General features: G+C 44.4%; 1 protein-coding gene across 6 annotated transcripts in view; it reads right to left on the bottom strand.

Moving 5' to 3' along the window:
* The window catches only part of TOGARAM2 (TOG array regulator of axonemal microtubules 2), a 61139-nt gene that overhangs the window by 15139 nt on the left and 21265 nt on the right, over positions 1 to 24735 (bottom strand). For 4 of the 6 annotated variants that reach the window (XM_080587609.1, XM_080587608.1, XM_080587610.1 and 1 more), the window contains exons 2-14: positions 20684 to 20800; positions 18721 to 18855; positions 17683 to 17979; positions 17002 to 17222; positions 15245 to 15417; positions 13994 to 14040; positions 9756 to 9946; positions 8740 to 8890; positions 7624 to 7788; positions 5516 to 5657; positions 3746 to 3851; positions 1699 to 1934; positions 352 to 510 (exon numbers count right to left, since the gene is read on the bottom strand). In XM_080587609.1, the coding sequence (XP_080443735.1) occupies positions 352 to 510; positions 1699 to 1934; positions 3746 to 3851; positions 5516 to 5657; positions 7624 to 7788; positions 8740 to 8890; positions 9756 to 9946; positions 13994 to 14040; positions 15245 to 15417; positions 17002 to 17222; positions 17683 to 17979; positions 18721 to 18855; positions 20684 to 20711 (2051 nt within the window). In that variant the 5' untranslated portion in view covers positions 20712 to 20800. Of the gene's footprint in view, positions 1 to 351; positions 511 to 1698; positions 1935 to 3745; positions 3852 to 5515; positions 5658 to 7623; positions 7789 to 8739; positions 8891 to 9755; positions 9947 to 13993; positions 14041 to 15244; positions 15418 to 17001; positions 17223 to 17682; positions 17980 to 18720; positions 18856 to 20064; positions 20191 to 20683; positions 20801 to 24735 lie in introns of all 6 variants that reach the window. The other 2 variants (XM_080587606.1, XM_080587607.1) reach the window with 1 other exon arrangement.

The raw sequence follows: 24735 nt of genomic DNA, 5'->3' as shown, positions 1-24735 counted from the left end.
TAGGAGAGTCTTAACCTTACCAGAAAAAAATACTTGGTATCATCATGTAATGAATAGTGGCCAATGCTTCAGCTTTTCGTTGAGCACATAGGACCAAACAAAGTTGTTTGACTGATTAATCTGAGCTCAGCTGATCTGAATAAAGAGTTATTCAAGTCACAGGAATTTGGCAGTGGTCTTTCTTGCTGGACAACCTCATGTTATCCGGTACAGTTGTTTCCCTAAACACCATTATCCACACTAGGAAGTAACTTTCTTAATGTTTATTTTACCTTCCACTCTTTTGTTGCTTTATCATGGCCAGACATCATACACCTTTCAGTTTCTAGGAGGTAAAATTAAGATCCTCACCTTGTGTCCTGATTACAATCCTGAGCAAGCTTCACCAGCGTGTGAACCAGCAGCTCAGTACTGTCACGTGTGCCTGACAGGAGCTTCTCAGCTCCAATTTGCTCCATCACAGTCAGTAGGTGTTCAGCTGCAGACTTCCGCACCAGGACATTGCGGTGACTGGAAACAAGAGCAAGCATTTGGCAGAAGGAAAGGGAAGGACAGAAATGCAGGTCTTGGTCACAACATGGTCTCTGTCATTGCTGGTGGAAGCAGGCATGAGTCCTTGCTGCAGTTTTTACCGACAGGAGACAATACTACCCTCAGATAAAGAGAGAAGCTATGTACAGGGAGGAGGAAGGAATTCAATCTCCCTGGACTATTTGATAATTAATTTCTTTCCTGAAATTATTGACCTTGAGAAAGAGGAAAATGAAAGACAATCCATGTTGACTCATCAGAGGGCTCCCATCACAGACAGTGCTGCAGTAGGACTGGGGCTTATTCCACCCATTTATCTCCAAGCCCACAGACCCTCGAAACAACAGAAAAAACTCTGTGGAGCACGAATCTGAAGAATATGCAGCAATGCAGTTTGTTCTTTGAGGCTTGGCAACAGTTACGTTTCCTCACTTTTTGAAAAGCTAAGGAAAGGGAGGGTAGTAGTCATTTTAGCCAGGTTGTCTTTCCTAGAGGGTGCCTATTCAAAACTATCAGAGACAGCACTAATATTTTAAGGCAGCATCTGCTTCAGATATCTCATGGGAGTCTGCCTGTGAAGGCGCCTGTGGAATGACTCACCATCTCAAAGCCAACACTCGGCATCAGTTTGAATAGGAAGTGTAGCTCTGAGGACGCAATGGTCAAACAAGCTCCTCTCAGCAGGAGCTGCACTTGTTGAGCAGGTTGTGCTGCACCCAGCCCATCCTCCCATGTGTGCTTCTAGTCCCAGCAATTAGCATCCCTGTCTCTCAAGTTAATGGCATAATGATGATGCATGTTTTTTCCCAGCGCCTCTGTGGTTAGCATTGTGAAATATCAAAGGGCACTCACTGCTGCAATTTCCATTGTCCCTTTCCCCGCAAAGCCACAAGACTGCACTACCAATCTCTGCAGGGACTTTTGCCTCCCCATCATTCACCACTTCTAGACAGTGTTGACAGACTGTGAAAATAAGTAGGCTATAACATGGCAGAAGCAGATGACAAGAGGAAGGGAATGAGGATGATCAGACATTAAAATCACTGACTTCACAGAAGACACAATAGAAAGAACCTTTCCCTCTTCCCATTCTCTGTCTGTATCCCATCCGTCCCCCCTACCATACAATTTAAGGTGAAGGATATCACTAAGAGAACAACCACATACTTGACCCCACTAGCCAGGATAGCAGCCATTGCTCGTGCAGGAGTCACACTCCCCACCATAACACCAAGGGATCGATCAGCTGCTTTCTGAATGAACTCGCTGGAGTCCCCAGTCTTCTGGAGTAAAGCCCGAGCAACCTCCTCCACCTCCTGGTCCATGTGTTTCTTCATGATCCTGAAAAGTTCTCCAAGAGTGTTGATTGCAAAGCGAGACACCTTTGAACGGAGGTTGTTCACCTAGGGAAGTCATGAGGGAAATATTAGAATCATCTTGTAAAGAAAATCAATTTCTCTGGACAGAAGTTCCAGGAAACACTATGAAATTTTTTTCCTGTATCCAGGTGGAACATAAGAGCAGAAGATCACAAGCACAGAAAAACAACATCTAATACCAGCATCTTCTGTGGCTTAGGCCCACTGACAATCTAATTTCAATGAGACTGCAGTTCTAAGAAATACGTTTATTCTATGTTTCACACTTTATTCTATGTGAAACAGAGCTATGCTACTTTGCCCACAATGTATACTGCTTTTATTTCAAGCCCTTTTACTGAAAGGAAATACATAAATAAAGAATGTGAGAGCTGATTTTAAACTACAAAAGCATAATTAATAAAGGCAAGATAGAGGAAAAGTGGCACTTTCCTCCTGTCCAAATATGTAACACCAGCCATTTGAATGCCCACCCAGGAAATGGAGAATATAGGTTCAGGTCTACAGTCGACTAATTCACAACAGGAACTTGAGTCCATCTGCTCTGTCTACTCAGAACCCTAGCTGTTGGACTTGAGGCACTCAACGATCCTGAAGGATCGCATGCAATTACAGCTGCTTTCATTAGGTTTTTCTAGCTTTCAGTGCTGCTCTGGAGTGACCCCTGCTTCAAAAGAGCTCTCCTACAAGGGGAAGAAAGGAACATCTGAGGAGTCAGGTGATTCATTCAAAAGCTACTTTGGAGGCCAGCCCAGTGTTTCTTTCTGCCAGACTTGGTTGTGCTTGCTAATAAAAGGAAACAACATGAGGGCTTGAAGTGCTTGTGAAAGCAAAAATCTGGGACTGGAGACTGGAGTGAAATGAAAGCTGAACAATGGCTCTGCACACGAGTGTATGCAGCAAAAAGGAGGGAATTTCCTCAGAAATATAAAAGTAATGTCACCATCAGATGAGTTAAGCTGAAAGGTCTTCTCCTAACTCCGATCTCAGACTGGAAGAATCCAAGTCTTGCATATGTAAACAGAAAAGTTTGAAGAGTCCAACACAAGGGACATTCAGGCCTTCAACATCATTAGGTACTGGCTAGAAGACAAGGACTTTAATGGAAAGGAGCTAAGTCTTACTGTATTGTGCAAGCAAAGGAAAATTTAATATATTTGGCAGTCATGTACGAGAGTACAGAGTACAAGGCCACAAACAAATGCTGAGTTGGAAATTCTGTCTCAAACATTTCCAAGGAGCTTAGGTTGGGACTTTTCTGTGAACTTGATGATGAGGCAGCAATCCTGTGTTCAACTGCCCAGCACACACACAGCTGGGATGCTCCAAGTGTCCAGTGGCTGCAATGCAAAATTCAACCAGCACATAGAGGTAATGGATCAACGGGAAGGGCAAATTACCAAAAGGCAGACAGAAAGGAAGAAGAAGAGATCATCAGGCAACACAGGAAAATAAATACCTGTAGTCAATCACCAAGATGCTGAAAAAGAGGAAGTAGGAGGAAGCTGAGAGGCAAAAGCTGCAGCATTTAATTACAGCTTGGGCAGAGATTTGGTTTGTGGCAAATCACCTGATGAGTTCCTCACTTTCTGCATTTGTATATTGCATTATGACTCCTAGCTCAAAGATGAGAGACGCAGATACCCTACATACCAGCAAATGTAGCTATATATACAGACAGATCACACAGATAGGTGACATAGTTATCAGAGGAATGCCATCTAAAAATAGTAATGAAGGCAGACACTGAGCACACATGTAAATGAACAAGTACATATCTACTCTATGCCCCATGCACAATGTATGTGGGACACAGTTAAAAACAATGTTCCTACCTCTTTGGTAACTGCCAAGGCAACATCATGAAGTCTACCAAGAAGGATTTCTGAGTGGCAGATAGCCAGGCGTCTGATGCTGAAGAGTCCTTTCCCCTTCAGCTGCCTGAAAGGCAATTACCAAAAATGATTGATTTTTCTTACCACCCAAAAATAAGGCAGCACCCCCTGAAATTACCGGGGTGTCAGCTCAAACAAAGGGAGGTGTTTCTCATACGGCACTAAGCTAAATCATGGAACTTGCTGCCACTGGACGCTGTGGTGGTGAAAAGCATACATAAATCCAAAAGGCAAATAGATGGTTTCAGAGTGGATGGGTTAACTTCTGGCTATTAAATGAGACAGCATCCCTGAAAGCCCTGGCACACAAAGTCCCTGTGCCACTGCTTCCCAGAAACCTGGAGGCTGTGACATGTTTCTGTATCTTGCACCCTCCCTGGACCCTGGCCCTGCAACACAGTCCCATCTGGCGGTTACTGAGGGCATTTCCTCCCCCTCCCATCCACAGAGAGCAGTTCAGGTGTAAGAGTCTGCACTGCCACTCCATAATTGAGTTTGTACCCTGCAATGCAGTCAGGAAAAAAAAGGGGGGGGGGGGGGGGGGGGGCAGAAAAAAAAAAAAAGCAGTTCATCCTAAAAGATTCCACAGCTGGGCAAGAACGGCCAAAACGATGGATTTCCCAGAAAATCCCTGCTTAAAATGACACCCAAAGCAGCAACATTTTATTTAAAAAATCTGTCATAACTTTCTTTGTGAAGGACCTGAGCTGGATGAAGGCACATGGTGGAGTCACTGGTTCACTACAACAGCCTCCTCCCAGGGGGCACAGAAGGCTGTAGGGCAGGATGGGGAACCCATCCCCACCGAAGTCTCTGAGTGTAACCCGGTCTCCCCACACCTGCAGCAGCTCTCTGCACCTTACAGAGCACCTGTGCGATGCGGCAGAGAAGGGCGGGGGAGAGGCAAAGCAAAGCAACCATGCAAGGAGGTTGCTTTAAAAATTGAAAAGATTATTCATGGTTATCCTGGTGTGAACAGAGCCGTGGTGAGTGTACACAGACCCACAAATCAGAAAGATGCCCGATATCACCTGAAATTCATAGTCTCCTCCTGTCTTCATCTAATTTCAAGATAAATTATGATTATCAACAAAACACATTTGGCCCATATTAAACAGCAAGGGGGAAAGTTTATTTCTAAAAGTGCAAGATTCCTAAAGGATTATTTTTTTCTTTTTCCTTTTCTTCTGCCATGAGCCCCTCAGGAGAAATGAGGGGCCAAGCAACTCTGCACTACTTCTCAGTCTGTTTTGCAGAAATAGGAACTCCCCGTAGGCACTGCTGGGTCAAAGGAAGGCTCCATCTGCTGCTGCTGCTGCCAGCAGCAGGACCAGAGATAACTCCTTATGCAGTCTCACCTCAGTCAGTATCCTGAGGCACCCAAATCTCTAAACTCAAGACTGCTCATGCCGTCAGTAGGCAAATTATCTTGTTCAGCAACCTCTCTTCCCCTAAGCTTTCATTTGCAGCTACGTGGAGCAGAAGGCAAAGCTAGAAGACAGCATGGACCTGTTGTGGCTGTAGCTCTGCTACAGACCAGGTCAAATAAGAGGATGACACCATATTACTGCACCACGATTACTTTGTAGTGGTTTCATGAGTTCTCTTTGGATATCTGGGCTGCCTAGGCCCAGAGATGCTAGAAGAAACTGTTTCTAACTTACCTTTGAACTGAGAGGGAGAAAAGGAGTGAAGAGAGAGGTTTCTTACCAGTCATTGCTGCTGAGCCATGTGAGCGCATCGAGCAGCCCCTGCTCCGGGTGAGAGAAGGGTCTGGTTTCCCAGGCGTCCCCACACTCAGGCTCCTCTCCCCACTCCAAGGAGCCCAGAGCAATGGCCGGCAGTGAGTTTGCTGTAGGGAGAGGGTCAGACGCAGGCAGTGCATACCCTTGGGCAAGGCACAGCACCACAGGCACAGTGCAGACTGCAAACCAAGCTCCTAGCCAAGATTACATATGAGCGCAAGCTGGCGTTGCCTTCAGAGACTTCTCTGCTGTCTGGCTCATTGCTTTCCCCACGCTGGGCCACCCCACGCTGGGCTCTAGCTCCTTCTGTAAACCTGAAATTTGCACACATGCAACCAGCTCCCAAATCCTTACAGGTACCACAGCCAGCTTGCAGATTTATAATGCTGTGGGGCTCACTGTCAGTGGGAGCCAGCACCACCCAGCAGGACTTGCAACACTAAGGGTAAGCTCCTGTAGGATTTTGCTCAGGCAAATCCCTAAGGAGCAACCACTGGGGAACTGTAGTATCTCACAGTACCTTACTCTCTAGATCTGGCAGTGCCTCAGGTTCCATTTATTTCAAGTATTCTAGACAGCTGGCAGCTGAGTGTATATACAGTTTAACATACTTTTGGGAATGTAGAAGTTTATGGGGTTTGTTATGAATATTTTCTATTTCAGTGGTACCCACTTGGCTGTATTTCAAAGATGCTGAGGTGAAATTTATTTGTCATCAAATGTACTTGTTTGCAAACTGTGCAATGCCTAAGCTTTCTCTTATGGAAAAAATGCAATTTCCAGTCTAGATACTCATGACAAAAAGCCTTCCAAATGTGAATTGAGAATAAAAATATGTAAATATAAATGCAAATTGTTGGCAAACACGCTCTCTTGATGATAAATATGCAAGGTATAAGAAAATCTAGATGACAAATGCATTTGTTATAAAAACTATTTCAAAATTTTCATATCTTTCACTCAAAAGCTCATTTTGCAAAGTCTAGATGAAAACACCTGAATTGTCTGAAAGTATTGAGTATAAATATTGCACAGAGTCTAGATGAACTGATATGGACTTTATAAAGTTCTTAAATTGCCTTGTATGTTCTACAAAATATGGAGGATGGAAGAACTGTAACATCAGCAGCACTTTTTACAAAAATGCTCAAATGGGCCTAACTTTGGATCTTACTGATATTAGCGATGTTACTGTATGAATACATAGATCTACATATATATATTCAATATGAATGGAGAGTCAGGTCCGGCTCATTCTGATCAATTTTGAAAATTAATAAGTAGCACCACTAGAAGATGCCATTTGAAGTTTCATTCCTAGCTCCCTTTTTTCTTAACTCATAATCATAATACAACGTAGGCTACCCACAAAGTAGAAATGACAATCTCCATGTATTTGCCATCTGCTGTATATTTATTGCAGGTAGCAAGCAGCCTGGGAGCCCCAGGTAGCCTCTCCTGTATGTCACCTGCTACACACAGCCACAGTTGTTTGGGCAAGGTGACAGAAGAGGCACTGTTCATGCCCAGTTCGTGTTGCATGTGGTAGTATGCTAGAAGCTAGAAGCCTTTAAGCATTTTTAGGTGAAATAGCAGAATTGCACCAAGTTGCTAATTTCCATGCAGTGACAACCCCTGCTGCAATAGCAGAAAAGCTGGCTGGAGAGCCAGGTGGAAGCACAGAGGGCCAGAAGAGTGAGTGGCTACTTGGTCACAGTGCTACCCAGTGGGCACACCCTGCCAGAGTGCATCAGAGCTCAGCCCTACAGTTACAGCTGCCTCCCTGTTTAAGATACTGTCCTGACCCAGAACCAGAGTTATATTTTAGACAGTCAGTACAAGCTTACCACTTTACTTTACCACTGCTTTATTTAGCTAAACTTTCCAGTGGATCTGTAAGGACCGATTGCTCCAGTATCATCAAGCTGGAGCAGCTTCCAAGTGGGCCTGCTCTCGGTCCTGGACAGGACAGGATCTGGACCTGAGCTCCCATCTGTGTTTGGGGAAGGAGCAGTTTGTGTTCTTTGTGGGAGGGAAGAGGTGGCACAGGGGGCTGCAGCAGAGCGGGCTCACCTGAGGAATGGCGCAGGAAGCCACTGTCCTGGCTGATAACGGGGATGCTGGGCAAGGAAGGTCTGTTGACCCGCTTCCTCAGGGTGGTTCCAATGCTCGATCTGCATGCATTGCTTGTGCTAGAGGAAATGGGAACTGTCCCATTGATGTGTAGTAGGCCAAAGCCTGCAGAGACAGAAACATACCTTGTAAGTAGAATGCTGGACAGGGTGACTACAGGCTTAAAAATGTCTAGAAATTTTGCTGGAGTTGGGTAACATCATCTGTTGTTTTAAACAACTCCAAGCATAACATTTACATGCTAACCCGGGACTAATCAAAGAATATAGTGATGCTTTCCCGAAGAAACGAGGAAAACTCAGCACTGTCTTTCCTTTGTTTTCCTATTTCAGAGACTGGATAGGGAAGCTACATTTCTGGGGCTCCCACCTCAGCACTCCATACCACCATTTCTCAAAATAATAGCAAGAAAAAGAGCAGATAACCTTGTCTGATGCCCTTGGGTTGAGTGCTGACTTCTTCAGTTTGCTGCTGCAGCACTTGTGGTAGTGCATGCTGCAGGACAATCAGAGCCTGTCAGCTACAATTAAGTCAGTAAAGCTGTGAAGTCATGTGGGTAAAATGTGAGTGCTTGCTGAGGGCTCCGGCATGGCTCAGCAATGCAAGCTCCTCAGCAGGGAATGGTGGGGGCAGGATAATCATTTCCATCAAGCGAGAAAGATCTTCTTTTATCTTTTAATAGGAAATAGTTTAATTTCTGTTCTTCCAGGTTGCAGCTCAGTTAAAAAGCATTTTTTGGACTTACCAATTCACCTTTCCTATAACCTACTCTCAATTAGAGAGAGGCCAAATCCCAAATGTTATTTGCAAGAATTATCCAGTCTGCAAAACGTGGTAAGAGAAGGCAGGGGGAGGGGTGTTATTTGTGTTCTGTGACTGACTCACTAGGGGCTGCAGGCAAGAAACTCCATGCCTTTGTAATTTTCTTTGGAAAATAGAAATAAATTCCACTCAGATGCAAGCGTAACAGCCTTCCAGTTTGATTCCATATACATTTACAAAACAATATAAATACCGAAAAGTGAAAACAGGCTCACAATTATACCAACCACTTACCTTCTTCGGCCGTAATCCCAGGGTCACTGCTACACGTGGAGAGCTGCAACTTCTCTCTCTCTTTCTCCATCTCTCTTCGCAAAAGCTCCATCTCTCTCATTCGCTTCTGGCGCATTTTCTCCTGAGCTGACTTGGATATGGTAACATGGATCTGGTTGTAATAGAAATACATCAAGGGACATGAAGAACATACGTGACACCTCATCAGGAATACAGTGGTAGAGTGTCACGGTCTTTAATGCAGTTCCACAAACATCCCAATAGCTTCAAAACGATTCCTCATTTTCCTCATCTCAGCATACAATTATACCCAACGGTGTATAATGCTCCATTTCCATATCCTTCCACTGGTCCAAAATACCGTTTCTCAAGCTATGTCATGAAGACCTGCTCAAAGCAAGAGGGCCGTATCAGTGCTCAGAGAGAACAGACAGTTCAATTCCTACAGGCCATGGCAGGGCAGTAAAAGCCATCTGCAATAAGCAGCAATAAGAGGTAATTTGTCACTTCTTCATGCTCACAGCCAGTAATTGCAGCTGTTTCTCCCTTCTCTGTTTCTGAAGAACTCAGTTGCTCCTTAAGAATGGATGAGTCCAAAAGAGGAGTCATGAGGAAAAAAGTTTAAGAAACACTGGTCTTAACATATTAGAAAATGGAGAATAAGACAACTGTGAGATACAGCAATGATACCAAGGAAAAGCTACTCTCCCATTTTGTTTTGCAGCCTTGCTTACACACAACATTATAATTTCTGCTTCCAAGCATACACTTCATGCATGTTCTCTGATTCATGACTTACTTGGCCATTCAGATCTGCCCTAAATCGTCCTTCATAAATAAAGAGTGCTTCTGACTTAGCCTTAGCATCATCTCCCAGTGTCTTCTGCAACAGTGAAACTGGATTCCCCCTTCCACAACAGAGAAAGATTATGATATTCAGTGACATCTTGTCACTGAAGCAATCACTGACCAGTCACTGAAAAAGAAGCCTGCTCACCCCTACCCATAGTCCTTACCCTTCCATTGCTGTCTTTCCAGTCATCATCCCTCAGAAGGCGAGGGCTCGTGAGATGATCCATCTCCTTGGCCTGGCTGAGAGGCAGACCTGTTAATGTGGGTACAGGTTCATACAAATGTCCAGCAGACTTCACGCTACAGACAACGTGATGATGGGGAATAGGCAAGATGGGTTCCAGTGTCCGGAGTTCTGATGAGATACGAATACATTGTGCATGAGAATGGCAAATAACACATGGCCGCTCTAGATGGATGGAGTAATACTATATTGCTCTGGCAGCAGAAATGACATTTCTTGGTTTGCCATCAAACTCAGGTCTACTGAATGATAAAGGCCTCAGTCCTCAGCTCCTGGTAAGTAGAATCATAAAGTGGCTTGGGTTGGAAGGGACCTTAAAGATCATCCAGTTCCAACTCCCCTACCATGGGCAGAGATGCCACCCACTAGATCAGGTTGCCCAGGGCTCCATCCAACCTGGTCTTGAACACTTCCAGGGACAGGGAAGCCATAACATCTCTGGGCAACCTGTTCCAGTGCCTCACCACCCTCTGAGTGAAGAATTTCCTCCTAATATCTAATCTAAATCTTCCCTTATTTAGTTTAAAACATTTCCCTCTTATCCTATCATTATCTGACCTAGCAAAATGTTGCTCTCCATCTTTTTTACAAGTCCCCTTTAAGTACTGAATGACCCTAATGGGTCCACATCTTTGTTGTGCTGGCAACCCCAGACCTGGATGCAGTACTCCAGGTGGGGCCTCATGAGGGCAGAGTAGAGGGGGACAATCACTTCCCTTGCCCTGCTGGTCATGTCTCTTTTGATGCAGCCCTGGACGCAGTTGGCCTTCGGGGCTGCAAGTGCTCACTGCTGGTTCATGTCAAGCTTTTTGTCCACCAGAGCCCCCAAGTCCTCCTCTGCAGGGCTGCTCACAATGAGTTCTTCTCCCAGCCTGTACTCATGTCTGGGATTGCCAGATCTGTTCTATGATCTTTCCAGGCACAGAGGTGAGGCTCACTAGTCTGTAGTTCATCGAGTCTTCCCTTCTACTCTTCTTAAAAATTGGAGTGCTATTTCCCTTTTTCCAGTCACCAGGGACTTCACCTGACTGTCAGGACTTTTCAAATATGATGGAGGGTGGATTTGCAGCTACAGTAGCCAGCTCCCTCAGGATCCAGAGATGCATGGCATCAGGCCCCATAGACTTGTACCGGTTCAGTGTCATCAGGTGGTCTCAAACCTGCTCTTTGCTTACAGTGGAAAGGACTTTGCCTCCTCAGCCACAGCCTAGAGGTTCAGGGACTCAAGAGACATGGGAAGCCTGACTGGCAGTGAAGTCTGAGACAGAGAACTTGTTGAGTACTTCAGACATCTCCATGACTGTTGTTACCAGTTCTCCCTTCTCATCCATCAGAGGGGGTGCATTCTCCTTGACCTTTCTTTTCTGACCAATGTATCTATAGATTTCCTTCCTGTTATTTTTTGCATCCTTTGCCAAGCTCAGTTCTATCCGTGCCTTGGCTTTCCTGATCTCATCCCTACACATTGACAGCATCCCTGTACTCTTCCCAGGCCACATGTCCCTGCGTCCACTGTCTGTGCATTTCTTTCTTACATCTCAGTTTGACCAGCAAGTCCTTGCTCAGCCATGCCAGTTTCCTGCCTTTCCCTGCTTGATTTCTTACACATGGGGATAGAGAGCTCTTGCACTCTAAGAAAAGCATCCTCAAAGAGTTGCTGGCTCTGATCAGTTTCTCTGTTCCTAACGACAGTGTCCCAGGGGATCTCATCCACTAGATCTTTAAATAGCTGGAATTTCACTCTTCTAAAGTTCAGGGTCCTGACTTTGCTCTTTGCCAGCCAGGCCCATATTCCTTGAGATCACAAACTCAAACAGGGCATGAGTGGTCTCTGCAGCCCAGACTGCCTCCAGTCTTAACCCCTTTAATGAGTTCACACTGTTGAGCTCCAGGTCCAGTAATGCTTCTCTTCTGGTTGGTTTGTCTAACACCTGGACAAGGAAGTTCTCCTTGACACACTCCAGCAGTTCTCTGGATTGCTTACAGCCTGCTGTGTTGTTTTCCCAGCAGACATCCAGGTGGATGATATCCCAATCAGGATGAGAGCTTGCAAGCACAATGCTTCTTGTAGCTGAGACAGGAAGGCCTCAGCAACAGGCTCCCCTTAATCAGGCAGCCTGTAGTAGACCCCAGCCACAAGGTGTCCTTTATTAGACTGGTCCTCAACTTTTACCCACAAGCTCTCAGCCTGTCTGTGGCTGTTTCTCAGAGGCATCTCTTCACAATCTATCCTTTTCTTAAAATAGAGGGCTATACTACCACCCCTCCTTCCCTGCCTATTTCTTCTGAAAAGCTTGTAGCCCTCAATTCCAGTGTTCCAGCTGTGGAACTCGTCCCATTACATTTCTGTGATAGCAATCAGGTCATAGTTTTCTAATAGCACTGTGGTTTCCAGCTCCTCCTGCTTGTTTCCCATGCTGTGTGCATTAGTGTAGAGGCACTTCAGCTTGACTTTCAGGTGCATCAGTAGCTGTGTTGGATTGAGAAGAGAAATTAAGATTGCCCTTGCCCAAAAGTTTATCTGTTGCCATTTTGATTTTAGTAAGCATCCTCTTTTTCTCATTTTCTAAAATATCTCCTGTTTTTTGATTGATACCTCTACAAAGGCATGTAGCTATGTTTCCTCCACTTTGCTGGAATATTTTAAAGGGCATTGAAGAAAAGCTCAGGATTGCTAGAGTGTTACCAAAATTAGAATCATGTTCTCAAAGCTGCATTCATTCTCCCAAATGAGTTTCATTATAAATTGTAGCAGATCAACTCATTTTCTGGGCAGACTCACTAAGGGCTGGTTTTCTTAAAGGGAATAGTACAGTGCAGCTCATTCTGAAATACTCTTTAGCAGAGCTGTTAAAACGCAGAAAACTAAATGTTCCTTACAGGGCTTCATGAATGATAAAATCATGTGATAGATAGTCAAGTAGTAAAAAAAAAAAAAACAAAAAAAAAACTTTTAAAATCAGGATTTTTTCCCCATTGAATGGTTAGGTCGATGAGAAAGAGAGAGTTTAATGGTATAGCTCATTTCTAGTCCAGAATGTATCCAGCAAAAATGTCACCTTACTTACTCAGCAATACTTCTCCCTAGTTGCATTCAGCATCCTGCTGCATATCAGCAATAAAGTAATCATTGCTACAGCATATGCTCGTTATTTGGCAGAGTTAACACTGAGCTGAGAGACCAGTGGATCTCATCCCTTTTTCTGCATCAGCAAAATTATCTGTTAAACTCTTATCTCTCCCATCACTACAAACTCACAGATGGCAAAGAAATAGCAATGGTGTCATTGAGGTTTTCAACTTAAAAGTATTTGCTAACACAGATGCAACTGACACCCTATTTTGTCTTGCAGATTTTTTTATTGCTAGTCATAATGCAAGGGGAAAAAAAAAAAAAAAACAGGCAACTCCTACCCCAACCTGAATCTGCAGAACTAACATTTGCAGATAGAGTAGGGGAATGTATTTGTAATAATAAACACAATGTAGTTTAAGGTAAATTAGTTGCAAAATGGAAGCCTCAATTCATTACTCAGCATTTGGTTTAGACTTGTGCTTTAACAGGGTGGAAATCTCAGTTTAGACAATTGCTGCATAGGCTGGATCCTTTATTTTAATCTGTAAATGCAAAATGCACATGGACTCACTATCACTATTTCTCCCAATGTAAAAATACACAGTGTTCATGAATCTACTTCATATCTCAGGGGGTTTGGTTCAGGATCAGAAACTGTTCTGAGTGAAGGCTTCCTCCTCCAAGTATGGGAGGAATGAGTGGGAGCATTTCTCTGTTCGTGTGAAATGCCTTGTTTTTCTCTAATCTTCGTACCATTAGAGAGTATGCAGGGGGGATTAAAAAAAAAAAAAGTGTAGAAAAGAACATGAGGAGGAAGAGTTGGGTGAATCTTTTCTTTTCCTGTTGTGTATTTCCAGGACCTCAGGGTACTCCTCCAGCTACTGCCATTCAAACCCTGTACTGGAGTTATTTCCATTGGATCATCAGAACACACCTCCCACTGACAGGGCTCTGGACTAGCCATCTGAGCACATCAAGGAATAGCAAAAAGTTACAGAATAGTTTTCAACATGACTTTCACAGTGCCACCCATGGGTCAGGATTCCAATATTCATTTTAGGACAGCCATGCCCTGTACTTACCCAGAGATTTAAGGGTCTTCTCTTCTGTTTTGCTGCCTGATCTTGGCCTTAAGAAAATCAAGGAGAAAAGAATATATGAGGAGATTAAAAAAGGAAGGATGTAGCTTTAAATGAGGAAAAGTTTCTTAGCAAAGTCACCCTGATGAAGAAGGAAATGCTTCCCATAAAACCAGAAATATGCAAAGCTCATTAACTGCCATTAAACTTTCAGTTTGCAGAGTCACGCAGCTCTAGATGAAACTTCTAGCTCCAACTGAAGCACAAGAGTCAGATTCTTCAATTTGTGTCTTCAATATCCAATTCTGCTGTCTCCCTTTTGGAGCTAAGTTGCTCTCACTTTTACAAACATCCTTTCTGATTCAGCAAGAGATGTTAAATCAGTTTGCAGGAGCCTAACTTTGCCTGGTTGTGACTTAAACTGATGACAGTATCTTGTAACAGATGGCAATACCACTGCTTTATCCTCAGAGTAGTATTACACCTTTCTGCTCTCTCAAGAGGGAAAAGTTTTTTTTCCAACTGGCATATAAGTATAAGCAGATAAGCTTTTAAAAAGCCATGCTGAAGTTTTCTAATTGGAACTGTATTTCTGTGACTCCTTATTTACTGTTACAACTAGGACAACTTTGACAGATTTCCCCATGCATATCCAAGAAAGTATCATTCCTCCAGTTACAGACCTGTAACTGTTATCTAGCACCTTGCTCCTTTGATCTTAAAACTGTATGTAAATATTACACATCTATAGGATTATACATCTATAAACAGAGATTTATTTGAGCTCTCATTCCACAGTGAAGATCCAGACACAGAAGATACAACCAACATTTACCAAAGTGCCATATGAATTTGGTAGGCAGCTATATAATAGCCAATATTCGCCCTAAAATATTCTTGCAGGTACGGATATTTGCAGTCAAAGTTCGTGCACAAAACCAGACACTGGATTCAGCTCTGTACAATACAGTTCCTAAATGGCACCACAAGGAATACGGAGTGAATTTGGATCAGAGTCCAGCAGAGTATCTGCTCTTAACGTCCTCTGAAGTCCTGCCTCCTCCTCCCCTCCCCACTCTTAATTTAAGAGTATGATGTTGGGTTTGACATCATGTTGGATCACCATAGATACACAACCTGGTGAATACACAGAGATTTGCATAAACATATTGGAGAGCTGACTGTGGAAAATAATCTCATGAGATGAGACATGTGAGTTGAACAGTGTACCAAGAGGCAGTCACCTTGGCTTACCTCATCTCCAGGGACTCTTGGGAAACCAGCTGCTGAGAGCTTGGGAGAGGCACTGCAGCACTGCCAGGATCCCCATCAGATGGTCTTGCTGACCTCGGGATAGGGGGAATCAAAGCCACCCCCAGTGACTTCTTCCCATCCTCATCACTGCAATACAGGGGCTGCAGGGAAGCCTGGAAATGGGAAAGTACAGTGCTCAGCCTGAGCATGCAGCTTTCCTGCTCGATGCCACAAGCAGTTTAGCAGTACTCTTGCCTAATACTTGGTGGGAAAATAAGTCAAGCTCATGGAGTCACTTGGCCTGGAATGGGCAATGGAAAGTGAAGTGGTGAGGGAGGAACCATGTCCCACAGTGTTGACAGCTCTCTTCCCTTGCTCACCTCTGTGGCAGCAGCCATACTACCACCTGGCATCTATATGCTTGGCAGATGGGATGTTCTGGGATGCTGCTGTCTCTGCTAGCTTTTCCTATGGGATTGGAATGGGTTTAGGTCACTATCCCCTTGCTGTCCGAAGCCTCCTACCAGCCATTGCTGAATCCCAGCCAAGTCCTCACAAAGTCATTTTGCACCCTGTCAAAATCTGGTTTTCTCAAGCCCGTTATTTTTTCTACTGCTGCCCTTTCAACAGTTCCCCATCAGTCTTTTGGCCCAGATGCTGATGTGCTTTCCAGATCTTTGGTGTTCTCCAGCTCCCACACAATTCATCACTGCAGGTTCACTGGCGTTTATTAGGTTCAGCAGAGCTCTCTACCCCACTGCTCTCTGTAAGGTCTCTTTGCCTGCTGAATCACTTCACTTGGCAATGCCACCCTTTAGGTTCCCCACAGCATGGCTAGGAAGGGCAGTTGAGGGAGCAGAGCAGACACACACCTTTCCATAGTATCCCACCATTCTTTTCATAGCCAGAGTCAAATCAGGACCTGTTCGAACTCCAGTGAAACCAACCAAGTTAATGTCAGGGATACATATGGTCCTGCAGAGATGAAATAAAATGCACTAGCCTTTTGTTGGTTTTCCTGTTTACAAAAGCTGCCTTCTCCTGCACATCATGGAAGAATCAAAACAACTGCAACTCCCATCCCTCCTGCAAAACTAGCCATGTGGATGGGCTCTGGACTCCGTTCCCCCTGGCCTGAATTGCCAGTTCCCACCAATTAACCTTGGGCAGACCCATGGAAGGCGATGAAGCTGCACAGGGGCCACTGAACTCTAGAAATATTGTTAGAAGTAACTGTGCAGAAGGACATGGCTGTACCTGGGCCTCAAAGTTCAGTTTGCATGATTGTCCACTCCAGCAAACATTTTTTTCCATCTAGACCAGACAGAGCTGGTATAAAAAGACACCAATACACTGGCATGTCTGCAACAGTAACAGCCATGTACACAGCACAGATGGTTCACAGATACTTGTATTTTACTGTGGAAGGATATGCTTGGCCAGATTAAACACATATGGTTGCTCTGTGTGGTTGCTGGTGTTTTTCTTTGTCATAAAACACAACAGGAGATCTTAGAGAGCACAGAAACTATTTGAAGAAGTATTCTCTTATTCATATACACTGGAGACATAAAGCCTGCTATATGCACACTGCAAAGACAGATGAAAATGCAACATCCGGCTGAGTTCTTCCTTGGCTCAGCTGCTACCCTGGGCTCACACCATGGGGAAAAGATCTCAGAGGTCTGCCTACAAGAATCAACTGAAAACTCACCATATATGATTTGGCTTGTTTTCTTTACTTTACACCCTTTTACCTCTGACATCAATTCCTTGTGGTTCCCTTCACTGCCGCCACAGCCTGTGCCATTCTCCTCATGCTCCTGCTCCTTGTTGCTTGTCCAGCTGGGCTCTGGGGAAGGAAGTCTATTCTGGATGGGAGGCATGGGCCTGGAGGTTGCCAGGAGCCTCTGGGAAGCTGACCTGGAAACTGCTGGCTTCAGAGTAATCCCCTTGGAGTCACTGCCGTCAGTCATGCCTACAAAGTGAACGCAAAGTGTAAGAGAAGCAGAACTTCAAGCACAAAGCACCTGAAACTAGGTATTGCATTTGAAAGATTTATTGGAAATTTGTAAATAACTGCACAGTGTTCATGCTGGCAGCCACTTGAAGTAGGCCAGTGGACAACACCTATGCATTTCCACAGAGCCACCCGAGGAACACCCTGCTCCTCTGGGCTCCCATCAAGACAGCAGGGAGCCCACAGACCTGTGTTTACTTGGAATAAGTCACCTGCACATACACACAGCCACTCCTGTCCCTGTGCCACAGCAGTACACCCCTACAAGCAACAGGAGGGCTACACAGGGGACAGAGCAAGGAAGGTTATTGCAGGGGGGCATATTCAGCAGGTATCTCTTCACTGAGAATGTGTGCTAACTCTCTAGCCTGGGACAGACCCTGCCTCCTGCAGAAGAGTGTGCAGGCTCCAGTCTTACCTCTCTGTGGTGTTAACAAGCCCTCAGACATCCTTCTCTTCTTCAGCTTGTCCTTGATCTGAGTAGTTTCCAGGGCAGCACTGCTCACCTCCCTCTCTTGGGGGTCCTGTGTCAAGGCTGGGTGAGGAAAATGGGAGAGAACTCCTCCAGCCCCAGCACTGAGGTCATGCACAGTAGCCTTGCTGTCTCTGTCCTCCAGGGAAGAGACGGCCCTTGGTTGTGGAGGTTCCCCATCTCCATCCTCTAAAGAAGGCTGCTGCTTCTTCATCTGGGTTGTTAACATAGACTGAAGGGAAGCTGAAAATCAGACAAAAAAAGAAGTGAGTTAGTTAACCTCACTGTTTAACAATCAACCCACCTAAGGAGTAAGGCATTCAAGGTTTGTTGTTGTTGTTTTAATAATTCAGAAGATCATTTTGTTATTTTTCATAAAATTAGCATCAGTTTAATTATTATGAACAGCATTGAGCTAGCAAGCCAGGAGAGAGAGGCCAAAGGCCCTCCTAATAAGAGGGGGAAAAAGATTTCCATTTCAGGCCTTGGCTTCAGTCAATACTACCAGTAAAGACCTTCATGGTACTACCAGTATTTCTGCAAAGCAGAAAGACATCTTAGCAAGCAGGCAAACCTTATCAGTGCTTCTGCAGCACCACCCTGTCCTCAACATGAGATCTGATGGGCAAGCAGCGAAAGCACTTGGAATTTACCTGTGGTGAGACCACACACTGATAGCAAGGATAGATACAGAACTCATATCCCATTACAGTGCCCAATTAATAACTAGTCAGGCCACAGTCCCTGCCATGGTGGGCAATTCGGCTACCGCAGGTGAAGTATAAAGCATAATGTACTAATGATAAAGAGATGTGACGCCAAGCACACTGCTGGAGGAGGGCAGGATCATCTGCATCTCTCTGTCTGCCACCTACTCTGACACAGAGCCAACAGGAGGACTGACCTTCAAGGACCATTTCTCCCTGATATCAGGATTTCTCTTGGGCTGAGGCCATCATGTATTCAACCCCCTTCCATCCTCACCTTCTTCTTCAGTGGTCCATCTGCTGCCACAAAGGTGCAAGTTTGAATCAATGCTTCCACCTCGCAGAGCTCTGCATCTGGGTTTATCTTTTGTGATGCTCCCACAGTAAACAGCAACTGGGGCATGGTACTTAGCTTTAAAATAAAGACAGTACAAATGACACAAATTTGCAGCTTTTGAAACAGAGTAGGAAAAAAAAAAAGATATCCACTTTCTGTATCGGACTAACACATCAGTATTAACCTACAGTCCTGACCTCAAAGGCCTTGGTATCTTTATGCCATGCTGTCTAGTGAGGCACTTACATTCCAGCATTTTGACAGCTGAATGCTCTGCAAAATTACATGTGTTTTACTAGTTGCCTATCCAAGACTATGGAATTTCTTCATATCCTTTCAAAGGGTAGACAACCTGCATAGGTCTCTAGAATTTGGAAATTCTAATTGGCATCTAATAATAACCATAGTATCATAGAATCATTTAAGTTGGAAAAGATCTCCAAGATCATCAAGTCCAACAACTAACCTAGCACTGCCAAGTCTAACACTAAACCATGTCCCTAAGCACCACATCTACATGTCTTTTGAATACCTCCAAGTAGCAGTAATAATAATAATAATAATAATAATCTAATAAGTAGATGGTTTCCAAAACTGGTTCAAAAGTCTTTTGTTTTCATTAAATCCCAATCAACTTTGTTGGTTGTTTCTATTTCCATGCGCAACAAAGAAATCACTAGGGAACAATCACCAAATGTTATACCTAAGAGAAAGTTTGGACTCTGCACTAGCTATTCCCAATATTCAGTGGGATTATTTGGTTACTGTATCTGTAGGATGCAAGTTGTCTATCCAAACATTCTCCTTTGTTCTGTTTCACTGTTACAGGAGTTTATTCCCTGCTTTCCTTACTGCAGAGGCACGCTCCCAGACCCCAACAGAACCATGGCCTGGCTCAGAAAAAAATTTTGATCTTAGTTATTCCTGAAAATTCAAAGTCACATACAGCATGTTTCCCTGTCCTTAATCCTGGCCAGTATCTTTGCCATTACCCAGCCTCCAAGGCCAAGCTCTCACTCCTAAAGAACGAGAGAAAATGCAGGCTCTCATTCTTACAGAATTACTCTTGCCAGCAGAGCCAGCACCTCTAGGGCTGCGTGATCAGTGCTTTGAATGCAGCTTTTGTACATGCTCTGCCTCCCTGAGCCAAGCAGCATTCCTGGGCTCATGCATCTCTGCTCTGGGCAAACACCCTCTGGGCAAAGGCTGCAGGAACAGGATTGCAACAAGGCCTGGCTGCAGTGCTAAAGGTGAAGGGGTCTCCGATCTGCTGCAGCCCTTTACCTGCTGCAAAATTATGTTCTGTTGCCATGGGGTGATGATGGGCTCTGTCAAGATGAGAGGCTACTTGTGCTGCCCGTTGCTGGGCCTGACGCAGCTGCCGGTGGGTTCCCTTGCAGCATCAGGAGCCTGCATGGAAAAATAACGCCGCTAATGCAGGTGACAGCAATAGGTCCCTGGCATTGCCCTGGCCACAAGGTTCATGGGTGGAACATAATAGTAGAAACTGCTCAAGCCGGGTGGTGTTAAAATACCATAAAAATCCAATCAAGCTATGCATGTTCCACATTTTACAGAAATATGTCCAGAAAGTCCAAATGTTGAAGGAAAACTGTTGGCTTGCATAACAGGGGAAGTGTAGCTCCACCCCAGCAGCTGCTGTCTCCATGGCTGGATGGGCACAACAGCCAAGACAAGTTTCTTACTGCACTCACTGCTGTTGGACCTGGCATAGCACACTGGAGCTGGTCCCACAGAACTTATCTCTGCTGCTGCAGCAGGAGCATAATTGCACATGTCTGATAACAAGGAACTGTAGTGTTAAATTTGATATGCACCAATAACAACCAAGAACAAAAAAAAATGAGGTGTGGAATAGTTCCCCTTTTTAATACAAGCATACCTGCACTTAAGGTGGGGTGCCTGGCCATCAATACTGCAGACTGGTTTGTAACCCCGGTCTGGCTTGATAAATGAAAGCTGTCTCTGTCACTTTCCACCAAGGTGCAGGACTTTTTTTCTGTAGAAAAGGGAAGATAAGCTTTTATGATACATTCATGTGTAATTCTGAAGCACAACTCAAGCCACGAGCCAAATACTTCTAAATCTGCCACCTGCTGGGAAAGGAAAGAGAAAAGCAGTTGAAACAACTGCTATTGTAGCTAAATAGTCTGCATTTTTAGTGTTGCTGAACCATCTATAGCTCTTATGGCACCTCAGAAAGCCTGAGCCTATAATATGACGTATTTAGGGATGCCAGCTATGCAGAAACTGTCTGCCATGCTCCCACCAGTGAATGCACAGCCCACAGGACTAGTAGGACAGTGAAATGGTGTGAAGGATATACAAGGGTAAAAAAAAAAAAAAAAAAAGGTTTATGCTTAGCCTTCCAGTTTAGTGCTTTAACAAAACATGACATTTTTCAGCTTCAGCCCCTGTGGTCTATTACTTTACTGGTTTGGTTGCTTTCACTTCAAAACTCTGGATATTTCTTTTCATCTTCTGACAGAGGCTTCAGTCACCATACAAAGCTTTGATTTCTTTTAATGTATTGGCCTAAGAGGGTTTTTTGCAAAGCATACTTCAGGATAAGAGGTCAGTATGGTAAGTCAACACTAAAATTCCTATAAATGTCAGTGGGAACAGAAGGATGCAAACGTGAATTGCTTTTGAAAAGCCACTCATAGGTGCCTATAAAGCTCTGCAAAAAGAATGACTATCACATGGTAGCTAAGTGCAGCCAAAAGGATCAATCACATACAGTTAAACTGTTACTGAAGGAGAAGAAAAAGCAGGTACCTATTAATGTGTTCTGTGAGCTTAAAACAAATAACAAAGAACGCCTGTGCAAGGAGTTTAGGCACCCTACTATCAATCAAGCTTACAATCAGGTAAAATGGTGTCCTCAAGCAAATTACAGTAGAACATGTTCATACTGCAGCAATGCCCTATAGCTCCACCCCCTGGCACAAAGATTTAACCCTTCTCAAAAGTTGTCAAAGGCTCCATTTGGAATAAAGCAAGTGATTTCAGATAGGCTGGAGTTAGCTCAGGCAGTTAACCCACTTCTGGCTTTAACCCTTTTTTGTTAGTCTATATAAATTCAAAGAGACAGCTTAAAGTCAAGACATGAATGCTTAGAGGGTTTTTAGAGCCTAATTCCCACTGTTTTCAGTGAAAGTCAGGCACTAAATATCATTAAAATACAAATGTAGGTCTAGTTGAGAGTGTGTACATTAAAACAAGGAATGAGAGATATCATTGCGAGTGGGACTAGGGCTTAAAACAGAGATTAAGGCATAATTTCTTTGGTCTTGTTGCACAGGATAAATATCCAAGAAATACGCCACTGGCACTTTTGGCTGGTTAAAATTATCACCTCCTAAATGAAGCTGAGCATGCCCTGTTGCTTAAGATATTAAAAATGTTCAAGAGGAAGCAGTAAGTACCAGAAATGAGTGCTAGGACAGAAGGCTACCTCTGCCACTGACTGTAATGCAACTGACTTTACACAAGGCCAGTCTCTCCATGCCTCAGTTTTATACTTCTGCCAGGCTGTCCTAGTATGCCACAAAGCATAATTAGGAAGGCTATTACTTATGGCATCTCCGTGGCCCCAAAGGTATAATTGTCTCAATTCAGGGCCGAGTTCCTAATTCAGGCCAACTACATGGTATAGAAAAACCCAAATGTACATCTATGTAGGATCACCCCTTTCTCTTAAGGGAAGAAAAAGGACAGAAGATTGCACTGAGACTGGAATGGTAATGGGAAGAAATTTTCCTGTAGTCTGTAGGAAGCGTTGGGTGTGCAGGATTCATCTTCTCCTGCCACTGCTCAGAGAAGCACAAAATGAGTTGGTGCCATTCCCTGTCCAGAGGAGAACAGTGCAAATGGTAAATGGTTCCCTGCTTCGTGGGGAAAAAAAAAAAAAAAAAGGTTAGAAAATGGCTTTCTGAAGAAGAAAAAAAAAAGGAACACAACTGCCTATGAACAGCTCCAGGCCCTGGTGATGTTTCATTAGACAGTAACTGCACGTCTTGTCATTCTGATGGGCTAATCCGAAGGAAACATCCTCCGGGATGTTCAGCTTCTCTGGCTCATTAGCACCCAGTAAATGAAAACAGAGGTTATTTAATACCATCGTTACTGTCTGCCCCAACTAACAAGCTATTTCTCTGGTGGCTTCCCAGTGCAACAAATACACAGTATCGCTACGTTAAACATGTCAATGCCAACACCAACAACCCTACAGAGCCCATCAGGATTGGAGCTGATGGAGGCTGTACCCAATATTTCAACAGCTGGAGGCTGATTGTGAGGACGCAATGAAACTGATGACAGGATTTTTTTTATTATTTTTTTTTGCCATTGGATTTCAGCTTATAGGACCCTAATGCAGCTGTAGCATGAAGTTTTCACAGAGTAGAAAGTCATTGACCAGTTGAACTGAGCATTTCCCCCAGGCGTGTAGGAGAATGACAAGGCAGAACCCTGAGCTACAGATTGCACCTCCTCCTCCACTCCTTTAAGTTCTTGGTATCTAAACCACTTGAGCTAGACATACAGCTCACAAGAAGTGCTCCCGTCTCTTTCACCACAATGATCCAATCATTAGCGTTTGAGATTACACATTCAAAATCTGTTTTCTTTTACCATTGTATTTACTGATTTGAGGATTTTTTGAATCAGTAAACTTGCTTCCTCAAACATTGACTGCGCATGGCAAGAAACACAGACAAAGGAAATCACGTTAAAAATTCCACATGCAACCCACGTGATGCTCTTTTTATGAGTTCTGTCCTCGTCTCTTATTTGAAAGACCTTAAAGTTCAATGCCTCTATGAAAAGCTCCTGCAATGGCTGCTTCTCAGAAGAACAGGGCTGCTCAGCCATGAAACAAGAGTTACCACATGCAGCAGCTCACCCAGGGCAGCAAACCAAGAGCTAGGAATAAACGCATCTGAATGCCAAACCTCATCAGCCCCTTCAAAAAGGGGTCGAACAAACCCTCATTACAGCTCTAATGATGTGTTGTGCTGGACACCGCAGCTATTTGAGTACTGTACACAAGTGCACACGGAGCGCTGTGACGGTCCCCGTTGGAGCTGTGGCCAAGGGCATTCATTCCCCAGTGGCAGGTGATCAATCGCTCTGTGGGCTCCTGCAGCTGCTGGGCACAGTGGGACAACGAGGAGCCAAGTACACTGACGCACTTTTACTTTGAGCATAACCCTGCCTTGACCAAAAGCACTGAAAGGGTTCTTTCTCCTCCTGTGGGTGCCCCTTGAACAGAACTCTGGACCTGCAAGGTCCTGAGCCCACACAGGGGTTTGCAGAACACCTCACGGAGAGGGGTCCCCACCATCATGGGCCTCCAGGTACTAATGCTGTATGAACATAACTCAGCTGATAGCAGTACAGCTGTGGGGGCTAGCACCAGAAAAAATACACGACGGTCGGCTGCTGCTTCTCCTTCCAAGAGGAGGACTTGACAGGGCACATAGGATTTCTTCCACGAAGGACTCTGTGAAAGGCTCTACATGCCCGGTGTTCAAGTTTTGGGTACAGAAGTCATGATCATCACTTTGATTGAACTCAAAGCAAATCCAACCAATGTCCCACGTCTCAAAACATTAATACAGTGGTTTGTCAGCTTACATGCTCCCTGGGAGCTTTGCATTTGTTTCTTGTGACAGTATTTTCCTTAGAAATATCAGGCTTGTCTCCTCAGTTCCTTCCCCTCAGCTGCCCCAAGGAGAGAGTTCTCCTACCCTGTGCTCCTGTGTGAAGGGCTTCTACAATACAGAATCACAGAATCATTAAGGTTAGAAAGGATCTCCAAGGTCAACTAGTCCAACCATCCCCCTACCACCAATACTACCCACTAAACCATGTCCGTAAGCGCCACATCTAACCTTTCCTTAAACACCCCCAGGCCCGTAGTTTTCTCCT

The sequence above is a fragment of the Anser brachyrhynchus genome (genome assembly GCF_964034855.1).
Source record: "Anser brachyrhynchus genome assembly, chromosome: 3".
In the NCBI taxonomy this organism is placed as follows: domain Eukaryota; kingdom Metazoa; phylum Chordata; class Aves; order Anseriformes; family Anatidae; genus Anser; species Anser brachyrhynchus.
This window is presented reverse-complemented; position numbering and strand designations above follow the sequence as displayed.